This window comes from Haematobia irritans, chromosome 2 (assembly GCF_050003625.1).
Source record: "Haematobia irritans isolate KBUSLIRL chromosome 2, ASM5000362v1, whole genome shotgun sequence".
NCBI lineage: Eukaryota > Metazoa > Arthropoda > Insecta > Diptera > Muscidae > Haematobia > Haematobia irritans.
In genome coordinates this window covers 87,003,263-87,017,441 of record NC_134398.1, presented here as the reverse complement: position 1 = coordinate 87,017,441, position 14,179 = coordinate 87,003,263, and the positions used below count along the sequence as shown (strand labels likewise).

General features: G+C 36.0%; 1 protein-coding gene across 1 annotated transcript in view; it reads right to left on the bottom strand.

Annotated features, from left to right (window-relative positions):
• LOC142225701 (cell adhesion molecule Dscam2-like) overlaps nucleotides 1–14,179 on the bottom strand; it is a 288,289-nt gene that overhangs the window by 151,002 nt on the left and 123,108 nt on the right. The window contains 3 exon segments of the mRNA XM_075295544.1: nucleotides 10,173–10,309; nucleotides 10,444–10,648; nucleotides 10,908–11,157. Coding sequence (XP_075151659.1) covers nucleotides 10,173–10,309; nucleotides 10,444–10,648; nucleotides 10,908–11,157 — 592 coding nt within the window.

The following is a 14,179-nucleotide window of genomic DNA, read 5'->3' as shown; positions in this document are numbered from 1 at the left end:
AAATCGATTAAATTTTTAATTGAATCAATTAAAAAATTAATTAAAAATTGCTAATGACATCAATTAATTTTTTAATCAAGGATTTTTTCTATGCCCAATTAAAACTGTGATTGATACTATCATTTTCGTGATTGAAGACATTTCAATTAAAAAATTAATTGGATCAATTAATTTCGTGATTGACTCAGAAAAATATTTTTTTGTGTGTACGCACCTCTAATGAAAATAACAGGGTTGTCAAAAGCATATTTTGGCAGCAAACATTTAATTTATTACAATCATAGTGTGCGTAAAAGTTTTAAAAGGTCTGTAAATAATAAACAATTTATTTGAGGAATATTTGGAACATATATTAACAATTTTTAAAAACGATTAGCTGGTTTAAAATTTGTATACACAGCCCTGTTTTTTTGTTGTAGACTTATATAAATTTTTGCCACCGAAAATTTCGCTAGAGGTGCATACCGGCCTTTAGTGCAAATGAGTAAATTTCTGGTTATTCATATAAAAATGTAACGTAGCCGTAACAGAACGGCAACCTATGATTATTTTTGGCGATTAGCTTAATTGAAAGAACGCACCAACATACTATCAAGAACAGGCAGAAAAAGATTGATTGTTTGCACTTAAAATGAATTTCACCGATAATATCAAAGTCTCATTGTCCGTTTTAAATACAATAGTATTTTTTCAAAGAAATATATATTCACGCTAATCTTGTGTTTTGATCAGTTGATACAAAATTAAAACGTACATTTTTGTTTTTTTTTTCTCAATCTTACGAAACGTTTACCTTTTGCTATCGTTGGGGAATCGTTTGTATGGGCTGTCGCAGTGAAGCCAACTCCCGGAAGTCAAAAAGCACCAAACTGTATTATAAATTCTAACATACCACCACCCACCACAAAAACTACTAACGCCAACTAAAATAATAAAACAAAAAAAAAAGAAACTTCCTAAGATGTATTGTAGAAGATTTCGTGTATTGATTTGACGCATTTGCACTTTTATGAAATTATGAACCTCTATTCAAGTGTACACCTTGATCACTTTGAATGCTTTCATCCAATTCATTTTGGTCAGTAATGTCTTTCAAATGGACAATAACATTTTTTATACCCATCACCATAATCGTAGAATGGTGATGGGGGTATAAATTTGTCATTCCGTGTTTAACACATCGAAATATCTATTCCCGACTATATAAAGTATATATATTCTTGATCATGGAGAAATTCTAAGACGATATAAGCATGTCCGTCTGTCTGTTGTAATCACGCTACAGCCTTCAATAATGGCGCTATCGTACTGAAATTTGGCATAGATTCGTTTTTTGTTTCAAGATCGTCAAGTTCAAAGATGGGCTATATCGGTCCAAGTTTTGATATAGTCCCCATATAAATCGATTTCCCGATTTGGGGTCTTGGGCTTATAAAAACCGTAGTTTTTATCCAATTTGCCTGAAATTAAAAATCTAGAGGTAATTGAGGACCATAAAAAGGTGTGCCGAAAATGGTGCCCATCGGTCCATGTTTTGGTATAGCCCCCATATAGACCGATTTCCTGATTTTTCTTCTTGGGCGTCTAGAAACTGTATTTTCTATCCGATTTGCCTGAAATTGGAAATCTAGAGGTATTTTAGGGCCATAAAGAGGTGTGTAGAAAATGGTCCGTATCGGTCCATGGTTAGGTATAGCCCCTATATATACCGATCTCCCGATTTTGCTTCTTTGGCGTCTAGAAACTGTCTTTTCAATCCGATTTGCCTGAAATTGAAAATCTAGAGATATTTTAGGACCATAAAGAGGTGTCGAAAATGGTCCGTATCGGTTCATGTTTAGGTATAGTCGCCATATAGACCGATCTCCCGATTTTTATTCTTAGGCTTCTATAAACTGCATTTATTACACGATTTGCCTGAAATTGGAAATCTAGAGCTATTCTGGGACCTCAAATTGAGGTGTATCGGTCCATTTTTTGGTATAACGCCTATATAGACCTATATCTCGATTTTACTTCTTGGGCGTCTAGAGACTATATTTTCTAGCCGATTTGCTTGAAATTGAAAATGTAGAGGTATTTTAAGATCACAAATAGGTGTGTCGCAAATGGCTCCTATTGGTCCATATTTTCGATCTACCAACTTTATTTCTTGGTCTTCTAGAATTCATAGTTTTTATCCGATTTGCCGGAAATTAGAAGTATAGACGTATCTTATGACCATAAAGAGGTGCGTTGAAAATGGTCCGTTTCGGTCCGTGTTTTGGTATAGCCCCTATATAGACTGATCTCCCGATTTTACTTTTTGGGCTTCTAGAATTCGTAGTTTTCATCCAATTCGTCTGAAAGTGGAATTCTAGAGGTATTTGAGGAACATTAAGAGGTGGTGAATATTGGTCCATGTTTGTATAGCCCTCATATAGACCTAACTCCAGAATTTATTTCTAGGACTTCTGGAATCCGGCTGACCACAAATAGGTCAGCCGAATATGGTGTGTGTCGACCCATGTTTTAGTGTAGCCTCCACATAGACCGATCTCCAGATTTAACTCCTTTGGCTTCTAGGAACCGTAGTTTTTATCCGATTTGCACAAAAATTTAAATATACTGTAATTTTAGGCCCTCAAAATCTGTATTGCATTTATTTTTACCGGTCCATTTGGCAAGGCATCGATATAGACCGATTTAACTTCTTGAGGGTACACCCAACAAATATTTTCCTCCGGAATGAAATTTTAGACAAACGAAATTCCCCTTTCGTATAAAGTATTTTCGTTTAGAGCAAACTAATCCGAATTTTTGATAAGCGGTTCAAAGATTGTCCCTAAAATTTGTGTCAAAAGAAAACTTTTCTTGTCTAAAATGTCGTTCCTCAGAAAAGAAAACACTTCTTTCAGGGTATAGCAGGCGCACTGATCATGAAAATTGCTTGGAACTGAAAGTAAAGTTTCCAGATTTTACTCATGGTATTCATTTAAATAATGACGGAAAAATCTACAGATTTAATATTTCAAATCAAAGCGTTTTTCATCATATACACTATATATTTATGATTTCTCTAAAACTCAAAAAAAAAAAAATGGTTCTCATAAATCCAGAATCTGATCTGGTCTTCATAGGTAGAATCTTTAAATTTTTTCTTCGGGAAGCGTACTGGTTGAACTGATTTGCTTGGGAGAAGATTTGTCATCAAACCCCCAAAATGCTATGTATTATCAAGTAACCCGCTACGACGAAGAGTTTTCAAAGTAAACTATTATATTTGATTCATGGTGGTGGGTATTTAAGATTCGGCCCGTCCGAACTTACTGCTGTATCTACTTGTTCGACATTAAATTTGGAAATATTAATATTTATTTCAGTTATGAGTGCTTTTGTTAATTTAACACAAACGTTGTTAATTACATCTTTATCAAGTTCACAAATTCGGCACTCGTCGCTAGACATTTCCCAGTCAAAATTCCTATTACCGGGTATGAGTATAAGCATGCCTGCACCAAATTGGTTCTAACCAATACCCTAAATACCAATATTGATTAAAAAATTGATCTATACCAACTTAATAACAATCGAATTTTTGTATGAAAATATTTCGTCAATTAAACTTAATATTGTTCAAATTGAGAAAAGCACTAAACGAAAATGCCAGAAAGCATTAAAAAGGAAATTTGGTGCTTTTTGGAAACCAAAAAGCACTAAATTTGGTGCTAAAAGCACCAAATTAGCATCAAAAACAAACAGCTGACAAGCAACGGTATGCTTACGAGCCGTTTTTGGATGTATAACAAATTCTTTATACGCACAAATTTATTTTTACGCGAGGTTGTTGCCCTCATTTCTGTTTATAGATTTTATTCTCTTTCTTTCTATCTCTCTCTTTTTATACCCACCACCATAGGATGGGGGGTATATTAACTTTGTCATTCCGTTTGTAACACATCGAAATATTGCTCTAAGACCCCATAAAGTATATATATTCTGGGTCGTGGTGAAATTCTGAGTCGATCTAAGCATGTCCGTCCGTCCGTCCGTCTGTCCGTCTGTCCGTCTGTCCGGCTGTCCGTCCGTCTGTGGAAATCACGCTAACTTCCGAACGAAACTAGCTATCGACTTGAAACTTGGCACAAGTAGTTATTATTGATGTAGGTCGGATGGTATTGAAAATGGGCCATATCGGCCCACGTTTACGTATAGCCCCCATATAAACCGATCCCCAAATTTGGCTTGCGGATCCTTCCGGAGCAGCAAAATTCATCCGATCCGGTTGAAATTTGGTACGTGGTCTAAGTATACGGTCTCTAACAACCATGCAAAAATTGGTCCATATCGGTCCATAATTATATATAGCCCCCATATAAACCGATCCCCAGATTTGACCTCCGGAGCCTCTTGGAGGGGCAAAATTCATCCGATCCGGTTGAAATTTGGTACCTGATGTGAGTATACGGTCTCTAACAACCATGCAAAAATTGGTCCATATCGGTCCATAAATATATATAGCTCCCATATAAACCGATCCCCGATTTGACCTCCGGAGCCTCTTGGAGGAGCAAACTTCATCCTACCCGATCGAAATTTGGTACGTGGTGTTAGTATATGGTCTCTAACAACCATGCAAAAACTGGTCCATATCGGTCCATAATTATATATAGCTCCCATATAAACCGATCCCCAGATTTGACCTCCGGAGCCTCTTGGAGGGGCAAAATTCATCCGATCCGTTTGAAATTGGGTACCTGATGTTAGTATACGGTTTCTAACAAGCATGCAAAAATTGGTCCATATCGGTCCATAATTATATATAGCTCCCATATAAACCGATCCCCAGATTTGAACTCTGGAGCCTCTTGGATGAGCAAAATTCATCCGATCCAATTGAAATTTAGTACGTGGTGTTAGTATATGGTCTCTAACAACCATGCAAAAATTGGTCCATATCGGTCCATAATTATATATAGCTCCCATATAAACCGATCCCCAGATTTGACCTCCGGAGCCTCTTGGAGGAGCAAAAGTCATCCGATGCGGTTGAAATTTGGTACATTTCGTTAGTATATGGCCTCTAACAGCCATGCAAAAATTGTCAAATTTTATTACTATAGAAAGTTTTGTCAAAATTTCATTTCTATAGAAAGTTTTGTAAAAAGTTTATTTCTATAGCAATGTTTGTCAACATTTTATTTCCATAGAAAATGTTGTCAAAATTTTATTTCTATAGAAAATTTTGTAAAAAATTTATTTCTGTAGAAAATTTTGTCAACATTTTATTTCTATAGACAATTTTGTCAACATTTTATTTCTATAAAACATTTTGTCAACATTTTATTTCTATAGAAAATTTTGTCAACATTTTATTTCTATAGAAAATTTTGTCAAAATTTTATTGCTATAGAAAATTTTGTCAACATTTTACTTCCATAGAAAATTTTGTCAACATTTTATTTCTATAGAAAATTTTGTCAAGTTTTTATTTCTATAGAAAATTTTGTCAAACTGAATTATATACGTATTTAATCGGCCTTTTTTTTGTTTAATATATACCCCTTATGGACTAACTTACAATTTAGCAGACAGTGTTAAAAAGTTTTACGATACCTTGCCATCGGCAAGTGTTATCGCAACCCAAGTAATTCGTTTGTGGATGACAGCCTTTAGTAGAAGTTCCTACGCAATCCATGGTGGAGGGTACATAAGATTCGGCCTGGCCGAACTTACGGCCGTATATACTTGTTCTCTTTATGATACAATTTGTACATTGAATATCTTTATGTCACCAGGAGATATCGAACTCGCAACGGTGTTTTTGTAATTCAATACAATCTTCGACATGGATCTATTCATTGGTGTAATTTCGCAACAGTGTTGGCAACAGTATTGGGGATTTTTTCCCTAATTAGGGATATTTTTTTGAATGGGGACGAACATTTGAGTTGGGGACTTGGAGAGATTTGGAGCGGAATTTCAATAAATTGGGGAATTTTCGTGCCAAACGTATGCAGTTGGAATAAATCTAAATTGATTGCAAAATTTTAAGTTATTTCCGACATATTTGGAATTTTTCTTTGTTATATTATACATCAGCCACTCTGTATTTGGTAGATATCTATCTGTATCCAATTAAAAACCAAGTAAGGAAAGTCTAAAATACTTGATTTTACGAAATTCGAACAAGATCGGTTGATAAATACATTATTTATAACCAGAGCCGAAAAAGGGCCCTATGCCAAATTTGAGGACGATCGGACTTAAACTGCGAGCTGGACTTTGCACACAAAAATACATCAACAGACAGACGGACATCTCTAAATCGACTCAGAATTTAATTAATTTATGACTACTCCTTCTCGGCGTTTCATACAAATGCACAAACTTATTACCCTTTACCACAATAGTGGTACTATTATTCATTTTGTGATTGATTTTTTTTTTCCTTTAAAAATTTGTTGAATTAATTAAATTTTTATTTGATTTTGTTAAACTCAATTAAGACTAGTTGGAAAAATTTTCGTGAAATTTTTTCTGTGAAGTTATTATTCTCAAACATAATGAGTTGCTGTGGGTATGGTATAATAATCCCAAATACCTTTGGGATTTTTTAGAAATCGGGTATATTAAATCAGGTTTACTTGAAATTCTTTCTATTTCCACATTATTAAAAAAGAAGCACCGCAAATCGTCAAAATTAAAAAAAACGTCGCTGCCCTTCATTCCACGGCATGTAATAGGGAGCAAATTGATCATATGGGCTAGAAACCGACACAGAACATAATTTTGGGGGCCTAAGTGGTAATTTATAATTTATCTTAGCTCGGCTAAGACATTTTTCCATGTCAATTATCCAAAGAAGAGGATAATTGATTCTAAGAAACAAATTTGAATTATTCCTGTTTTCAGCATTTTTATTCTTAGTACATAAAGAAAGTCCCTTAAAAATGTGTTAACTTGATTTTCCAAATTCAGGCTCGATTTCTAGTAGAAATTATGATGTGTTTCAATTAAAAAAAAAAACGTATTTCCAATGTATTTTTTCAGAATTATTTCAGAAATACTGAAAGATGGTTGGATGGTTGGATGGACGGCCGTTTCGGACCTACAACATTCCTCTACCTGTAGCTAAACTATCAATCAATTATCAGAATAAATTCGGATAAGTCACTAAACCCAAAGTGAATTACCGTTGAACCTCCCGAAAATAAAATGTTTATGATAGTTAACTTTGCCTTAATAAATTTTCAAAAACATGTAACTTTTCGTGAATTGCAAAAAAATAATTAAAAATCCACATTGCAATGTGTTTCCTAATTTTAATTTTATTGATCCTAGATCTTTGGCTCGGAATCAATACCAAAATCCTTAAGAGAAGGTAAACATCTTTGGATACAACTAAACTTCTTTTGAATGTACGGTTTGTTCGTGGGCAGTACTTTTAACACTCAAATAGTATGAAAAAAGTATAAAAGCGTGAACTTTATCAACCTTGTTCGAAACACGTCTATAACATCGTGACCAGAGAATGAAGCCGACCCATTTTTGTCGGCAGTGGCTGACACTAAATTGTTGCCTCCGGCGGCGGCGGCTTGTGAGCTAAGCCGATATAAAATTTTCTGAGCTAATTTTTGCAAAACTATTAAGCAACTTCAAATTGATTGATTGTAGATGGAAGGTTAGAAATTTTGGCAAAAATTATAACAATTATTAATAAAGACGTGTCCTTTGGAATGAGTCTAAGTCGCTTCCTAAAGTGTAAATTTACCCCGTCAATGACAATCACATGTTAAAGTGACCGGTCCCTTCCATACGTTTTGGACTGGTTCATACGCACTAGGGACTAGTCCTGTACTGGGGTTGATCCATTTCGCGTAGGAAAAAAATTAACAGGTTGGCTGATAAGTCCGCCAAATTTTTTCCCTGGCAGCAGCCTTTTGAGGTCTGAGAACAAGAAAAAGTCGCTGGGAGCCAGATCTGGAGAATACGGTGGGTGGGGAAGCAATTCGAAGCCCAATTCATGAATTTTTGCCATCGTTCTCAATGACTTGTGGCACGATGCGTTGTCTTGGTGGAACAACACTTTTTTCTTCTTCATATGGGGCCGTTTTGCCGAGATTTCGACCTTCAAACGCTCCAATAACGCCATATAATAGTCACTGTTGATGGTGTTTCCCTTCTCAAGATAATCCATAAAAATTAATCCATGCGCATCCCAAAAAACAGAGGCCATTACTTTGCCAGCGGACTTTTGAGTCTTTCCACGCTTCGGAGACGGTTCACCGGTCGCTGTCCACTCAGCCGACTGTCGATTGGACTCAGGAGTGTAGTGATGGAGCCATGTTTCATCCATTGTCACATATCGATGGAAAAACTCGGGTTTATTACGGGTTAACAGCTGCAAACACCGCTCAAAATCATCAACGCGTTGTTGTTTTTGGTCAAATGTGAGCTCGCGCGGCACCCATTTTGCACAGAGCTTCCGCATATCCAAATATTGATGAATGATATGACCAACACGTTCCTTTGATATCTTTAAGGCCTCTGCTATCTCGATCAACTTAATTTTACGGTCATTCAAAATCATTTTGTGAATTTTTTTGAAGTTTTCGTCGGTAACCACCTCTTTCGGGCGTTCACTGCGTTCACCGTCCTCCGTGCTCGTTTCACCACGCTTGAATTTTGCATACCAATCAATTATTGTTGATTTCCCTGGGGAAGAGTCCGGAAACTCATTATCAAGCCAAGCTTTTGCTTCCACCGTATTTTTCCCCTTCAGAAAACAGTATTTTATCAAAACACGAAATTCCTTTTTTTCCATTTTCTCACAAACTAATTGACTTACAGACGTCAAATTTTGACACGAATCATTTGAAGGTTGGTACTATACTCGTATAAAAATAATATTCATTTAATACTAGCGACGCCATCTATGTGTCAGACCGGGGACTTATCAGCCAACTCGTTAATTCAAAACTGAACAATTTATGCCATTTTATTTTGTCAAAGTAGGGGGCTGATCAATCGAATTATTGATCAGCGTTAGCCACAACCCATCTGTTCGCCGACATACAGATCAGAGAATGAAGCCGCCGAGTCGCGCCGCCGATTTTAGCCGCCGCCGACCAGTTTCTTCCAGCCGAAGCCGCCGCCGAATATATCGACTCATCTCGACTCATAATTAGCCGCCAAGTAATCAAAAATATTGATTTAAATCAGAAAAATTTATTAATAATTGTTGTATTTTTTGTTAAAATGTTTAACTTTCAACCCAAAATCCATCAGTATCATGTTTCTATAATAGCTTTGCAACCATTTAGCTCAGAAAATGTAAATGAAATGAAAATTTGATTGTAAGTTTGGTTGTACAACTAATCTCATTACCATTCGGATTACTTCAAATCGATTTTATAATGGATAATTGTCCGCCGCCGAATAGACGAATTTATATCGGCTTAGCCATCAAGCCGCCGCCGCCGGAGGCAAAAAATTAGTGTTAGCCGCCGCCGGCAAAAATGGGTCGGCTTCATTCTCTGATACAGATACCGCGACGAAAGAACGACTCGTCTTTGGAATCCATTCACGAATCGGCCATGCGGACATGGGTCATCGATCGAATCATCCAATGTGACGGAGTAGTATATGATCCCCAAATGTTTGTTGGTCATTATTTTCTGTATATGTCCATAGATAGCCGATGCAGTGTTCATCCTAGTCCCAAATGGATTACGATCTCTTCGACATGCATATCTCTGAATATATGTATGTACGTACATGCCTATATGAATACGCTTCCATAAAGGATTTTGGCGAGGTCAAAGTTTATTCAGTTGCATTTTTTTTTTTACTGAGAGCATATACCGAACACATGCCTGAATGTGTGTGTGCGTATGTATGAATGTGTAGATTTTTTTCTAATTTCAAGCTTTAAATTAAAATTGATTGCCATATTCCAAGAGTTGTATAACGAAACATTTTTCTTTGGCTAAAAAATGGGAATTTTTGTGTGCACACACACATACATTCATATACATATACATGCGAACATGGCCATATATGTAAACATTTCAATGGATAGCATGAAATAGCCCGAGGTGGTTTATGGGGGCAAGGATATGTATTGCATGTGATCTAGTGGTTGTTGAGCGTGTGTGTGTGTGTGTGTGTCAATGTACATGTATACTCACATTAGGCAATGGAAACCCATCCAAATGCCAAACTATTTTCGGTGTTGGATTGCCAGTTGCACTGCATTTCAATGAGACCGAAGGTCCTGGCTGCATGGTCTGCTCAATGAATTTGTAGATAAGTTGGGGTGCCACTTCTATAGTTGGTTTTTAAGGCAAAGACAAACAGAGATGGAAACGACAAAGGATAACAAACAGAGAATGTGAGGAGATCCATAGAAAGTTTCAAATGGTAAATGGCTATGGACTTGATTAAGCTGACACCACTTACCTCCCAATCTTAGCTCGGCGGTGGCCTGTACAGATTCCAAATCGTTCTTCACCATACACTGATACATACCCTTATCCTCCTTGGTTATTGAGGTAATACGCATATGTTCTTTGGATAGCAAACGTACCCGGGCACCAGCCCTCAGTGGATGGCCATCTTTGAGCCAGGATATGCTTTGCTTGGGAAAACCTGATATGCTGCAAATCTAAAATTCAAATTAATGATGGTTAGAATAACAAATACAGGCAGTGCCAATCGAAATCAAGTGAAGTTGCTGTAATGGTCGTAAAACCCCAAAACCGTTTACCACTATTCCATGTATTCGTAGGTAGATCTGTAATAAATAGAGCGAAAACCCCCCGGCGCCTTGTTGCTTGGATTCTCCATGGCACTAGTTTTGGTAATTGGATTTGGGTTTCCTTTTTGGGAAATAAAATTGACCATCGCAATACATACATACGTACCAAATCGGCCGTCTTGCCTAAATTCACTGTCTGTACAGTGGGCTGAATGGCCGCCGTAAGGGGTGATGTGATGGACATTTGCACCTCAAGTGTTTCGCTGCCCTCGGAATTGGTGGCGGTACAAAAGAACGCCCCATTGTCGGACTTATCCACTGCGGTTATGATGAGAGTACCATCCTTTATTTTTGCTCTTCCTGTGGCCAGTAAATGTTGAATGGATTCTTCGTTGTTCGCCCGTTTTGTATGCCAGCTGAAAATAAATGGTCACAAAGAAATGGAAAATTGGAACAAATGAATTTTGCAAATGCCACAAATGGATAGTTTTTAATTTTTCTATTTCTTCTGCATAGGTCATTCGTTTAATCACTTTTTTATTTAACAAATGGACAAAACTGTCAAATGCCTGGCTTAACATGGATGGATTTTACCAAAATCTTTGTGTTTGCGTTTTGTGAAGAGAGTATATCAGACTTTAAGATTAAGAACAGTTGTATTTTTTTGCATCCATACAAAACACAATTATGTTTGGGTGAGGCTGACCCAATTAACACTCTACACAAACCTTACCCAGCAAAAGCTCTCATTACCCGGTAATCTTGTAGGTAAGCCTGTTTAAAAATGAATAACCACTTATTAGTTGACATAGCTCCGGATTACATTTACATACGCATGTCCTAGGAGGAAAGTACTTCTCCCCAGGCATACTTTTGGCCATGAAATAAGTAGTGCTTTTAAAGCATATAATCACCTAATATGTAATCACTTATTCGTAGATATACCAAAGTTTGCAAAATAGCCACTTATTGTCTCAGGCAACCAAATCTCGAAAATATTGACTTCTCTAGCCGATTACAATGGATCAAAATATGGCGAGTAATGCTGTAATATGAACATTACTTGAATAGAAACGAATACTGTAGAAATAAACAAAAATGTAATATCCCTTTTTATAAGGCAATGACAGTTGAAATCTAGTGAAGTCGAGTTTGAAAGTGTATTGTGAATGAGCTATAACAAAGCATTTATTTAAAACATAGTATGGTAATGGCATTAATTTAAAAAACAGTTATTATGAAATATTCGTGAAGAATATTCCTTAACGGAAAAATCTTCAGAGTTACCGTTACATAACATATTCTTATTGATTTTTTTTTAAGTAAATGCTCAATTATGTGAATAACTATACCTAATGTTACCATCATTAGTTCTATTTTATTAAGTCATTAACAGCCAAATGCATTACATTTTGAGAATATCAATTCGAAAATTACGGAGAATTATTTATTATTGTCATTACAAGTTAGTCGTTATAACTCACCGCAATGTAATGCAATGTGTAATGACATGTTTACTCCTGGTAATGTAAATTGTAATGAGATGTGGTTACCTAGTTTTTGTTGGGTTAGGAAATGTGATGATAAAAGTGAGTTCTTGTAGCTTGCCCCGCCCGATGCAAGCAATTTACTATTGAATATTTTGAGAAGCGGAAGTTTTCGCAGACACCAAGAGGAGATTGTTTAAAATTCGGTTGTACACAGAGAATACCTATTGGTTGTGGCAACCCTTTTGGCAGTTGTAATTATTATCTGTTGGTAGTTGTGCTACACGTCTAAATCGGTAGTTTCAATTGAATAGTGGCAGTGATGGTCTACGATATTGTGATTGAATATACCGATGATCGGTACCACTACCATTCGTTTGTGACCTGTAATAATATACGCAAACATATCGAAACTTCTTTGTAAATACTAATACGAATTTCAGCCTTTATTTATATTTCGAAACACATGTCCCTTTATATTGAAACTTGTATATTTACGTATTTGAGCGACGTCTTTATACAATATCCTGTAGCAAATTTTAACGAAGACCATAGTTGCAAAACAGGACGGTAACGGTAGTGTTTAGGTTAATTGATAATGTGTGGAACATTATAATATCCCAGCAAAAAATGGAGCACTATTTCAGCAGGATTGTAAGGAGAGAGAGGCAGTACCAACTGCTTACAAAACAACCGAATCAGCGCTAATTTTTGTGGGCGATGTCCCGATTTAGAGCAGCTTCTACATACACGCACAGAAAAAACATGTTTGGACATGGTCGCCGCATCCATTTAATGCTTATCTAGAGTAGGTAATTGTCGCGAAAAGCATGTATTTTGTCTTTGTAAAAATAATTTTCGAGCGGAGAAAATATATGTTGGCAATAAGCATTTAAATGGTTCTAAAATGCCGCAAACATGTTCTATTATTTAAATGATAGAACTTGAGACATGGTCATGTTCCTGACCATTCAATTTTTTTACTTTTTTTCAGAGAAAAAAGTATTTTTATAGGTTAAAGACCATGTGCATTGTTTTCGTTTTTAATTTTTTTGCAGCGAAAATTTTTTTATAAAAACGTTGAGCAGGTACACACGATTTTCATTTTGCGCGCCAGTCGTGTGTTGATTGTTTCTTGGAATGGACGGAGAATACTGAATTACTGTGTTTTGTGTTAATTTATTTATTCAGAAGTGGCACGTGGTTTTATGTGAACACAAAAAAGGAGAGTGTAATTGAAAAAAAAAAATGTTTTTTGGTCTGCATTTCGTGTCGTGACCATTGTCTTTTAATGGAAACAACATTCTGTTAATCAATATAATAACATTTTAGATGAGGACAATTTTATTTTTCTTAGAACCATGTTCACTGAGCCAACATGGTTGCAGGTGATAATGTTACAAGGTCGCCGCAAAAATAGCTCCTATCATATTATTTTGTTTTCGAACATGATTGTGACAATCATGTTTCTTCTCTGCGTGTAGCGCTTATGTACTTGCTCATTTTATTATAAATATTGTTCAGAAGTGCTATATAATCTTGAGTATAGCAATGTTGGCGTGAAGGAAAACAGCACTACCTTTCAAACTAGTTTGATTACTCATTTACGTTATTGCCACCGATTCATGCAACTCTGAATTATTTTTTGCTGGGATACTACTCTACAAAAGTTTATCCAAAATTTTGATCATCTCTTAAGGACTTTGGTAATGATTCCGTGCCAAAGATGCGGCTTTTTTTCATTTTTTTCATCGAAATAATATTTTCCATTTTAGTAAGCACTATAGTGCAGTTTTATAAACTTCTTTAACAGTAAACGAAAAATATGAAATTTTGAGACCATTTTTCTATTGTATGTCTCCAGTACAATTTGCTTCGCGCCCCCCCAAAAAATGTTTCAATTTCGTTGCGCCCCCAACCTAAAACAAATTTTTTTTAACCAAACAAATAG